This window comes from the organism of the source record quoted next, unplaced genomic scaffold, assembly GCF_019419815.1.
Source record: "Pyrus x bretschneideri cultivar Hongxiangsu unplaced genomic scaffold, Pyrus_bretschneideri_v1 Contig27, whole genome shotgun sequence".
Lineage (NCBI taxonomy): Eukaryota > Viridiplantae > Streptophyta > Magnoliopsida > Rosales > Rosaceae > Pyrus > Pyrus x bretschneideri.
The window spans coordinates 4,132,154-4,144,162 of NW_025999579.1; the positions used below are offsets into that span (position 1 = coordinate 4,132,154).

Genomic DNA, 12,009 nt, shown 5'->3' on the forward strand with positions numbered 1-12,009 from the left:
AGCTAGTGCTAAATTTCACATATCAAACAGCAAAGGAAGATTCATAAAGGCTAGGTATGGTGATGATGATGATTATATTGAACAGAACGAGAAGATCTTGACTCTAGACAAGAACTTTTCTCCGCAAATACTCTTCGTCTGAGGTCCTTGAAAAACAAGGGTGAGATTGAAGTTAAGCATATTTATGAACAAGAGTTATTGAATCCCCAAAAACTGAAGGAAATTCAAGAAACAAAAGAAAAGGAAAAAGAGGTGAAGGGGAATGGTGACCATCGACAATGTTGGTGAAAGTGTAAGCAGTGTCTGAGTTGAGTTTCCATGAATAAATGGATGAGTGTAGAGATAAAAATAGTGTTTTGTTGCTCGGGGTTTTAGGTTTTAATATAATTTTTTATTACATATTTAAGGGCAAATTTGGAAATATGATAGATAAATTTTATAAGCTGGGGATAGAGATACAACTTACGGGTTTGAATAAAATTTCGCTTCAAAGTTTCAGACTTTTTGTCTTCCTTTCGAAAATCAATTTTAATAAATAATAAAAGCAAGCTGCCTTGGGATGAGCAAAAGCCCACCTTAGCCTTCTGCTGACATCACTATTTCCATCGTCTCCTGTAAGTTATTTCTTGATCAGAATTTCACAATTTTAATGGTGAATTAAAAGCGTTTTTAATCAGTTTTTGCTGTTTTCTTTTTCCATTTTTTTTTCACTTTTTCTTGTAATTTTGAGTGATTCAGTTGGAGGAGAAGGTCACTATGGCGTACAAAGAGCAGAACCCAGGTGCCATCTCTCTCTCTCTCTATTATTTTCTCAAATTTTGTTTCTTTTTTACTTTAATTTTATTGTTTCAGTATTGTTCATATAGTTGCTGAGGAAGTTATGCAATTGAAAATTAAATTAACAATTTGAATATATTATCAGTTATGTTAATTATTGTTAATTTTTAAAATTTTACTGAATAATTTGCTGGTGGAATTCAGTTCGTGGTGGTATTGATTGAATAAAACCAGGAGAGTTGTTTTTATGATTATAATTTAATGAGTTGAATAAATTTATGGTCTATGAAAGAAATCATGGTTCTTGCAAAATTAGTTACGGTCTAATTTGTGTGAAAATAATAATTGTGGTTGTTAACTTGAGCAGCAGGGATTGCTCAACCCACAACTGAGGGTCAGCAAGATGCTGGGGATGAGCCCCCCAGGCAAAGCTCTACACCGTCGGTGTTTGTGAATTCCGAACCAATGAGGGAGGAACAAGTGCAAAATGCTGTTAAATTCCTTTCGCACCCGAAAGTTAGGGGCTCTCCTGTTGTTTACAGACGGTCTTTTCTCGAGAAGAAGGGGCTCACAAAAGAAGAGATTGACGAAGCGTTTCGGCGTGTGCCTGTAAGTGAATTGATCATTCGTATTCAAGCTAATTGTTAAGTCTCAATGTTTTTCGTGTTTGACGTTGTCTGTTTGCAAATTGAAGGACCCACCTTCAGGAAATCAAGGTAACACCGTCACAAAAACCTGATATTTTTTTATTTGACCTGAGTTTGTCAATTGTTTATGTAACTTTGGTTTTATATTTTCTTGTAGCAGATGGACAGGTGAAGACATCGTCAAATGTTCAGGCACAAAATACAACTCAAACTTTGCAGCCTTCCGCCGCTGCTCCCACTAAAGCAATTTCCCCTGTGGGTACATTAACTGGGTATAGATTTCACTGGTCTCATGCCATTGTTGCTGTAGGAGTACTGACACTTTCTGGTTGTGGAGCAGCTGTACTAATTAAGGTATTCGTACTCAACCTTCTACAATCATGACGTGTTAATTTTGTCCATCATGTTATATTGCTTTTATATGCTTCTTGGCACAGTATCTCATAAAACTTCTGTCGCCCGATTGCTGTCTAATAACACGTTCCTTGTTTTAGAAATCTCTTATTCCTAGATTGAAGGCTTGGATACGTAAGGTTGTATTGGAAGATGAGAATGATGTTAAGAATAAAGTTGACTCGAAACCAAGTTTGGCAGAAGAAGCTGCGGCAGCTGCTAAAACAGCCGCAGCCGCAGCATCAGATGTGGCAAAATTCAGCCAGGAAATGCTGAATTCTAAGACTGAAGGTGCGATTGTGATCCTCTCGTACCAATCATCTTTTAACCTATTTCTATCTTGATTGAATTTATTTTTTGTTATCATTATTGTTTTGATTTTCCCTTCTTTATACTGATGAGTATTACCTTTTCACGATTGCTGCGGTTTATACTTGGGCCAGAAAGGAAATACTTCGTGGAACTCATGAGTTTGTTAGATGTGCAAGTGCAAGAAATGAAGTCAATGAGTAATTCCATACGGAAATTGGAAGGTACAGGAAATACTTTATTTGTTCAATCAAGTGGCTATAATTGATTTCTCCCCAAAAAACAGTCACATCATCATTTGTTTGCAATCACAACTTCTTGTTTACAAAATTGGAATTTGATGATGATTATTTGATTATCCCATCTTTCTGCCTAACCATCAGGAGAAACAAAAGCCTCGAGAACCTCTCTTGTTGATCATGAAGACAATCGCATTGCTATCACAAATTCAAAGGTCAGCTGACAGCAGCACAAATTTGATATTCTTATTGAAATGGGAAAGCCTTAGATAATATGATATCCAGATCTATCCAACAGAAGGTTTTTTTTTTATAACTTTTTTACCATATATCTGTTTTACAGCAACAGTATGTGAATGGCAAGGCAGAGTATGACGTGCGCTCAGGTTATTATTTTCTAATCAGTTGTCAAATTTCTAATTGTTTAATCTTTCTAACGTATATTGATTTCTGCTTCGTATTGTTACAATTTTCTGGACAGTGCAATCTTCCTCAGCTGCTGCATCTATGGAACCAGCACCTCATCCAAAGTCTTACATGGATGTAAGTAAATTTTATGGCCTTTTCATTGCTCGGAAATGTTTTTAAAAGAAGTAGTGTCTATTATTGAGAGCTTTTCTTTTATCCTATAAAACCCGTTTAATGTTTAAGGGATGCAGTGTTCTTAGAACATATAAAGTTGATGTGGTTAAATAAGCTGGCACAAAATACTATGTTATCTCTCAATTTGAGTTTGGATAGTCATCCAGGGACAGTCATTAGATGCAAAGAGCTCGTTTATGGGGATTTATTACTAAGAGTAGCCAAATTTAAGGTAAATTTAAGGTAAGGTAAGAATTTGTTACTAAGAGTAGCCAAATTTAAGGTAAGAATGGATGAATCGTAGATGATTCAGGAGGCCTAAAAGATTATAAGTTGTCGAGGTTGAAAATTATCTTTCATGCACTTTGAAATTATCTAACCTGTTGCTTGTCTGGTAGTCTTTATCATTCCATCTGCAAATTGAGTTTGCAGATTATTCATGTAGTCGTTGTAAGTTTATATTTGATCTTATGTTTGGTCATGTCTATGGCTCCATGGTATTATCACTTACGTGATAACTTCTTGACCGCTTATTTAACTTTTACTATAATATTGCAGATCATGGCCATGGTACAAAGAGGGGAGAAACCTCCCAATGTCAAAGTAATCTCTCGCTTTTTTTTTTTTTTCCTTTTTTTATCAAAATCATTTCTTTCTTTTTTTTGCTTAAATGCTAATTGTTCTTCATTCTGGATGATGTGCAGGACATTGATGATTTTCCCCTGAACCCTAATCAGCAACTATCAAATCCTCGCTTGGTACCTAGGGCTAAGGTATTGCTTTTGAGAGCTTTTCACCTTCCCCTCTTTCTCCTTTCAGTAAAAGGAAACAGAAACGGTTATGGACTAACATAGACTCATTGAGTGCATTAAGCAATTTAGCTATAGAAAATAATAGTCTCCACCACCAAGGCCAGTTATTTAAAATTGGGCTACCAACTTTTGGTTTCCCCGGTTGGTTAAAGCTAGGATTCGAAATTGACTCGCTCCTGATTAGGAAACTGTTTTTTTTTTTTTTTGTCAAAGATTAGGAAACATTGTTGGATCATTTGCAGCATGTCTTTCAAAATCTGGATTCTGGACAAAAAGAAAATGGTTTCGTTTTATCATTCCTAAATATTATCATGGAATGTTACCAGAATTGGTTGTAAGCTTTATGAAATTATAGAGAGATTTATTCGACTCTTTTAAAAGTTTTAGTAAGTGTAATAAAAATTCAGTTTTCATGCTTTGATACATGGAGATGATTGGTACTATATGTTTTCTTGGGTAGCCTTGGGAAGTTGGTCAGGCCCAAAACAACCCGAGCCAAGTGCTTCAATCTCAAGTAAGCAGTAGTTTGAATTCCAGCATTCAGGACAATGGGCTCAATTATCAGTCAAAAGGTGACAGTACAGTGTCATGGTGGCAGCAGCAGCAGAAAAATTCCAGAATCACCGAGATAGAAAGTGAAGTCAATGGAGGGTCGTATGGTGTACGAACTAGTGAGCAACCAGTTCAGCGTACATGGGTTCCTCCCCAGCCACCCCCTGTTGCAATGGCAGTAGCAGCTGAAGCTATCCGACGGCCAAAACCATCAGTGCAGAAAGAACAGCTAGGTAACGATCTGCCCATTGCACGCCCATCAGAAGCGACCAATGGCCCATCAGAAGCGGCGGATGAGTTGCAGAGGGTAACAAAAATAGCTGAATCTGGAGGTGAATCGAAGCAAATCAATGGAAGTTCACCGCTGAACTCGACTACTGAGATACAAGAAGAGGAAGTGAGTTATTAGTAGTAATGAGTTCATTTCATTGAACACCTTAATCATCTCAGGTACTGTATATCTACGTCCGTTATGTAAAATTGCTCAAGAAATACATGTATATTTCTGTTCTTGAACATCCGTATTCACGAAGCCATCAGCTTCATTTCGTTAATGTTATATTGACACTGCATTTCTGGTGCAGATTTCTTCTCCTTCGGAAACCTACCTGAAAATCTTTCAAAAGTTAACTCAAGAGTTACAATAGTAATATGTGCATGGATGAGATGAGAGAGCAGAAGATGTTGACGTATAAAATAAGTTGCCCAAAGGCTGAACCTAAAGTTCTTTTTCCAAAAGCTGTATTTTAGGCTTTGGTGGTGGTTACTCTTCTGATAAATTTGTTTATGGAATATTATAAATAAATAAATAATGTGCATGTTGGTGGTTATTTGCATTCAAACGTGCTCAATCCGAATCCCGTTTGGTGATGCTTTTTTAAAAATCACTTTTCCTCATAAACACTTTCAACGGTTTTAGTTTTGATTCTATTCCCATACTAAACTGCACCGTATTGTGTCCACCCCACATCAAACAACTTGATCATAGATATCACTCGGATATGTATGCATGTTAACGTACCTTTTGAGTTAATATCTTGTATAAATGTACTGTGCAAAGAAATACGTGTGTTTAGACAGGAGTTACGAAATTATCACCATATGAAATTTGTGAAACGCGCGTTTTGGTCACATGGAAACTAAGGAGCCTTCGAAAAACTTGAAGTGGAGTTTGTAGAGTTGGACACTTCTGGCCGTCCATTTCTTATTGATAATTTATTTAGAGTCTTTTATCTAAAATAATCTTTTAAATTAGCATAACTGCTCAATGTGGTTTTTGATAATGAAAATCGATGGAAGTGGTATATAAGTTTGTTTATTGTAAATCATTTTGATTCTTCCGTGAATATTGATAAATTATTCAAAGAAAGACCAAAATAATGTACGATTAACAAACTCATAAACCACTTCTATCGATTTTCTTTTCATGATTTTTGGTGGGTCTAGCTTTTTTATGGTAGTTGCCAATTTTCTGTGGAATTCTAACAAAGAAAATTTGGTATTAATTTCAATTGCACACGCATGAAATAGCACTATATACCCCTCAGTGCCCTCACCATTATGATCACCACTCACCAACATCTCTCATCTTGTACACCTATACACATCCTAGAAATGAAAACTAGTGTAGCCTCGTTTGATAATTATTTCGCATTTTAAAATTATCTTGTGTTTAATTTTTTTTGTTTTTCTTGATAAAACAAGGTGTATTTAAACAAGATGAATTTGGATCTTTGCCGAATCTGAATATTTGTAATCACGTTTATCTTGAACATAGTGACTAATATAAAAACTTATTGCGGGTTGTAGGATCCAATAAGCATTTAGTAACTTGTTTAACTTCTTGTGATAAGGCATCTACTTTAACCTCAATACTTCAGATACCTTAATCCTTTTGACCTAACAAGAAAATAAAGGGAAAATGGGATCAACTCAAGTCAGCTATTTCGAATGAGGATCCTCGCCGGATCCTCTTTGTGAGGATCCTCGCCGGATCCTCTTTGTGAGGATCCTCGCCGGATCCTCTTTGTGAGGATTCCGGAGATCCTCAAATTACATATTTTCATCGTACATCATACGGTAAAAAATTATTGTAATTTTTTTATTTAAAATTAAATATAAACAGTACCCGAAGAAAATTAGTTACATGATGTACGATAAACAAATGTGATTACAGGATCTCTGGGCTCCTCACAAAGAGGATCCGCCCAGGATCCTCTGTCATCTATTTCTACCCTTTAAAGTTTGGACTGGCCCTACACTTAACAATTTATCTTCTTTTTCAATTTCATCGTAGAGAAATCGTGTATGAATAAAGAGAAATGTTAACGACACTTTCTATGGATTCTCTGTCACTTCATATTTTAACGTGTATAAATATTGTGTTAAAAACATGAAGTAGCAAAAAATTCATAAAAAAATCCCGTTTTTAAGAGTCTTTTTAGTATTTCACAAATCTAGCACAGTAATAAACACAAAAATAGAAAGGTTTTGATAAGCCTTCCATTTCAAATACAAGAGAATACAAACTACAATTATACAAAGCAACAATTCCCTCTTCGGAATCCACATGAAATGTTTTGGATGGATTATAGAGGAATATCATCAAATGTTGCAAACAGCATACTCCCAAGTCCCCATCCTATCCAAATAATAATATGCTAACTTCTAAACGGCGTCGTATGCTAAATGAAGGATCAAATTTTCCCACGAAAATGGTAATTACAGTCCACCAGAAGAGGCTGATTCCGTTGTCGTCCCCATCCTACACATCGTCCTTATTCATCTGTCAACGCCTCACTTCCCATGTTTTGATTATTTATTTGTTTTATTTTTTTTACTAATATTGTTAATTCAAAATAATTTATTAGGAAAGAAAGAAAACCAATTTACTATTATTAGAAAACCCACTACAAATTTGACTATAAAGCTCTGCAATTTCCAGCACCACAGAAAAATTGGCTCAGAGGGTTCTCTTCTTTTTGTTCATTTATCTCAAAGATTATTGCTTTTTGTTGATTTGGATCCAAAAAGTTTGAGTTTTGATTGGATTGGATGGCTCTCAATTTGTTATCTCCAGCTGAAATCAAAGCCATCTCTTTCTTGGATTCCACCAAGTCCAGCTGCCACCTCCCCAAGCTTCCTGGTAGCAGTTACTGTGCTTCTCTTGCTTTCAATTTTCTGTTTGGTTCCCGAGAAAACTAGCAAGATGGAGACTTTTTTCTTTTTCTGGCTTTCCAGAGTGCATGCTGACATTACTGCTCAAATGGGTCACTGTGATTCTGTGATTGTAAAGTGATGAGGTCCATCTGCTTTTTTGTAAAATTAAAAGTTCATATGATGGAGTGGATATATGTGCTTTTTTCTTTAAATTTTACTTGCATGAGCTCTGAATTTTGATGATGTAATCACTGATATAATTATAATTTTGTTATTATTTAGCGTTAGCTTCTTGATTAATGTTGTTTTATGGGTATACCATTTTGTTTATTAATGTTGTTTCAGAATTCATGATGTTTTGTTTGTTGAAACATAGGGGGGTTTGCTTTGAGGAGGAGAGATTGCGGAACTGTAATTGGGAGAAGAGTTCAATGCTCGGCTGCACAGACACCTCCTCCAGCTTGGCCTGGACGTGCCGCGGCGGAGACAAGCCGCAGGACTTGGGACGGTCCCAAGCCTATTTCGATCGTTGGATCTACCGGTTCCATTGGAACCCAGGTATCGAAAAGATTGTTTCTTTTCTTCTAAAATTGTCTATTGGAGATTAAGGATACTAATATACTAGTAAGACCTGTATGGAGTTGTTAACAGAATTAAATTGATAGAAGGTTGGAAGATCAAATATTGAAATAATATGATTTACTTCATTTGTGGGAGTTGTATCTTGCTGTATAAGCATCACTTGAATCAGAGCTGTTTTTCTTTCTTAAAGGAACAAATTTTGGGAATCACTTTAGTTGATTATGATCGGATTCTGTTGTTTATACAGACATTAGACATAGTGGCGGAGAACCCAGATAAATTCAGAATTGTGGCGCTGGCAGCTGGTTCAAATGTAACTCTTCTTGTGGATCAGGTAATCCATTTGATAAATAACAGTTCCTAGAACTTAAAAGGATTGTTCATCCCAACTTACGGGTAAGTATTGAATTTCGAGTAGACACCCCACAAATTCACCCTGATATTTTAGCTACCAACCCAAGTAAATTGGGGTTCCGGATTGATATTTCTTATCTACGTAGCTTGGGGTTGAGAATCCATTTTTTGCATTGTACAGGTGAGGAGATTCAAGCCCCAGCTTGTTGCTGTTAGAAATGAATCACTAGTTAATGAACTTAAAGAGGCCTTGGCTGATTTAGATGAAAAGCCCGAGATTATTCCGGGCGAGCAAGGAGTTGTTGAGGTAGACTATCATCTAATTGCCCTTGGTTGATGAATTTTGTTTTGTTCATCTTGAAGGAATTGCTCATATTTCTCTTCTCAGGTTGCCCGCCACCCAGATGCAGTCACAGTAGTTACAGGAATTGTAGGCTGTGCAGGACTGAAGGTAATTGCTTTGTCATTGAAGTTATAAGGGTCAAATTTTTTTTTGAAAAGAAGCTATATGTATAACTTTTGAAATACATAATTTAGGAACTGAAAGACAAGGGAAGGTTGACGGGATAGCAAAGTTGGCTAACAAATTATAATGACTGATGATTTATAACGAAATTGAACAAATGTATTTTCAGAAAAGAAAACAGTATTTGACTTACAAATGAATATAAATTAGGAGACCTAATTCTCGTGTTACTTTTTTATCTTAGCCTACAGTGGCTGCAATAGAAGCAGGGAAAGACATAGCATTAGCCAATAAAGAGACCCTGATTGCTGGAGGTCCTTTTGTTCTTCCTCTTGCTCACAAGCATAATGTGAAAATTCTCCCTGCTGATTCAGAACATTCTGCGATTTTTCAGGTACGAAATATTTATTCATCTTGATAGCTAAAAATCTGTCAGATAATTTATGTACTAATAATGGATATATCTGTTACATACATTATTATGTTTGTATTACAAAGCAATATTACATTACGTGATGCACTTTATTTTAATGCTTGCCAGATCATTTTATATTGGTGACTATTATGTCATAGTGAAGCTTCATGAATTCTCCTTTTTTCAGTGTATCCAAGGCTTGCCAGAGGGTGCGCTTCGGCGTATCATTTTGACAGCGTCCGGTGGGTCATTCAGGTATGAAATCATAATCTGAGTTGGAATATGAAAGCTGAGTAGGGATATTCAACTTTCTTACTTAGAATATATAGAAAGGGGTTACCTATCAATGTTAGTAGGAATTTATCATTTTCCTCAATTATTTTATTTGATCTTGCCCATATTTTTTGCTTTTTCTCTAAAAGTTTTTCTTGAAAGAAAAAGCATTTAAATAAGAAATACTAAAACATAATTCAATCATCAATTTCGCATAGGATGTTCCTGTATTCAATTTCAAGTTCACTTTTAATAGTGATTTACTTTTGTTGTAACATCTTTCTGAATGATTTAGTTTCAGTCATTAGTGACTATGCGAAATTAAAAGAAGTTAAAGTTGCATAGGGAGGATATTGACAATTTCTCACTCCGATACTGACAGGGATTGGCCTGTTGAGAAGTTGAAAGAAGTTAAAGTTGCTGATGCTCTGAAGCATCCAAACTGGAATATGGGAAAGAAGATTACTGTTGATTCTGCGACTCTTTTCAATAAGGTTTGTTATCGTCTGTGTTCATGTTGAAGCCGTTTATATGGAAAGCACCATATTAGAGCTGAATATTAAGTTCTTTGTACTCATTGACAGGGTCTCGAAGTCATTGAAGCTCATTACTTGTTTGGAGCTGAATATGATGATATCGAGATTGTGATTCATCCACAGTCCATTATACATTCAATGATTGAAACGCAGGTTCTGCTACTGAACATTTGTCTGTAGTTTTGGCATGCTAATTTTGTGTTTTAAATATTTCTTTAGTTTGTAAAAACACTGCAAACTCATGTATTTTTTGGATTTCTGTGATGTTCTTCTCAGGATTCATCTGTTCTGGCACAACTGGGATGGCCTGATATGCGCTTGCCAATCCTCTACACCATGTCATGGCCAGAGAGAATCTACTGCTCTGAAGTAACGTGGCCTCGTCTTGATCTTTGCAAGTAATGAACCCTTTCCTTATTTTATTTCATGGGGCTCCAGCTTGCGTCCTTCATTTTCTTTTCATTTATGGTAACGTAGAATTTTCTAAATGTTCCTCCTGATAACTAAGTTATGTTATATGAATGAGCATGCATTTCTGACTCTAAAGCTGGGTAACTATGCCAAATATTGTCGGAACTTCTAATGATTCAATGGTGGTTTCGTCTATTGTGAATCCTGAATGTTTAATTTAGTTTATAAGATGCCCATTATGTTGCTGAAATCTACTACAATCATAACGCTGCCTTCTTCGAGAAACTGTCACAGATTGACTAGAAACTAATATTGATGCAGGCTTGGTTCATTAACCTTTAAAGCTCCTGACAATGTGAAATACCCATCCATGGACCTTGCCTATGCTGCTGGACGGGCCGGTGGCACCATGACTGGAGTACTTAGTGCGGCAAATGAAAAGGCTGTGGAGATGTTTATCAGTGAAAAGTATGTGCTCTTTATTCATTCTCCCTTGATAGAAAATGTTAACTTTCAAACTTTGACGACAATTATGGTCACCTCAGCAGTTTTAACTGCCCGAGCTGTGAAATTGCAAATCTTCTCGCTGGTGAGCAAATTTTCGTCATACAAAATTCTCTGCTAATAGAAAAGTTTTCCTGTCTTGCAGAATCAGTTATCTTGATATTTTCAAGGTTGTTGAGCTAACATGTGCTAAGCATCGGGCAGAATTAGTGGCCTCGCCTTCCCTCGAGGAAATCATACATTACGATTTATGGGCACGAGATTATGCAGCTGATTTGCAAAGCTCAATTCCTGTTTTTGCATGATCAGTTAGCCTGTCCTTGTTGGCCAACATACCAACCGATGCTATGATCGGAGAGTCAGTCGGTACGTTGAATCTCCCAAGATTTTGCAAGCTTGTGGGCGGGGGAGTGAACGGAAATGCGTTCCCCCCTTAAATAGGTTCTAAATGTATGAATACATTATCCCTCTGAAGAAATGTCCTACTGTGGACGGTAAATTTCTAAACACAGAAACAAGAACCATTGAAAACCCGATCTGTAGTGAAATTGTACATTGTTTGCCCCTTTTGATTCTCTGTTCTCAGTCCTTGTTAGACGAACTTGCAAAAAGTAGGCCATTTTCTCTCCTTTTGGGAGTGTTACTGCCGCAACGTGAACCAAGTTCCAAGCTCCAACCTCAATAAAAAAAAAGGTGGACGTCTGTGTTGGGCTGGGGAAGAAATTTGACAAACCCCAAACTAGCCACCCCAAACCAGAAGGGGCCGAAAATCCTAAAAACAAGGCTGACAGTCTGACTAGAGTTCTAACCAAGTATGAACGCATACTCAATTCGAACACCTAAAATTGCCATTATTCTGGCCCAATGAGTGTTGTAGCATCATTTCACTTCGAGGATGGACTACTCCATCTAAGTAGAAGACACCATTGTAGATATTTGAACCTAGTACATGTTCATACCGTAAAAAAAATCTGCATTGTATGCGTTAAAAAATATGA

At 36.5% G+C, this 12,009-nt stretch overlaps 2 protein-coding genes across 6 annotated transcripts; both read left to right on the forward strand.

The window, feature by feature from the left end:
* Positions 1 to 455: 455 nt before the first annotated feature.
* On the forward strand, positions 456 to 5,147 carry LOC125478930 (peroxisomal membrane protein PEX14-like). Of its 4 annotated transcripts, none has more exons than XM_048587816.1 (14): positions 456 to 614; positions 739 to 781; positions 1,145 to 1,386; positions 1,472 to 1,493; positions 1,582 to 1,778; positions 1,919 to 2,108; positions 2,261 to 2,350; positions 2,510 to 2,580; positions 2,709 to 2,751; positions 2,847 to 2,908; positions 3,506 to 3,550; positions 3,652 to 3,720; positions 4,220 to 4,761; positions 4,896 to 5,147. In XM_048587816.1, exons 2-13 carry the CDS (start codon positions 757 to 759, stop codon positions 4,718 to 4,720), a joined length of 1,557 nt encoding a protein of 518 aa, XP_048443773.1. In that variant the 5' UTR covers positions 456 to 614; positions 739 to 756; the 3' UTR covers positions 4,721 to 4,761; positions 4,896 to 5,147. The 4 variants fall into 4 exon arrangements, with proteins under 4 accessions (XP_048443773.1, XP_048443776.1, XP_048443775.1 ...); XM_048587819.1 differs by having other exon boundaries at positions 2,862 to 2,908; XM_048587818.1 differs by having other exon boundaries at positions 1,148 to 1,386.
* Positions 5,148 to 7,037: 1,890 nt separating this feature from the next.
* On the forward strand, positions 7,038 to 11,580 carry LOC125479016 (1-deoxy-D-xylulose 5-phosphate reductoisomerase, chloroplastic). Of its 2 annotated transcripts, none has more exons than XM_048588010.1 (12): positions 7,038 to 7,462; positions 7,847 to 8,028; positions 8,300 to 8,386; positions 8,588 to 8,713; positions 8,795 to 8,857; positions 9,117 to 9,266; positions 9,475 to 9,542; positions 9,943 to 10,054; positions 10,145 to 10,249; positions 10,373 to 10,494; positions 10,829 to 10,975; positions 11,157 to 11,580. In XM_048588010.1, exons 1-12 carry the CDS (start codon positions 7,366 to 7,368, stop codon positions 11,314 to 11,316), a joined length of 1,419 nt encoding a protein of 472 aa, XP_048443967.1. In that variant the 5' UTR covers positions 7,038 to 7,365; the 3' UTR covers positions 11,317 to 11,580. The 2 variants fall into 2 exon arrangements, with proteins under 2 accessions (XP_048443967.1, XP_048443968.1); XM_048588011.1 differs by having other exon boundaries at positions 7,046 to 7,456.
* Positions 11,581 to 12,009: the final 429 nt, after the last annotated feature.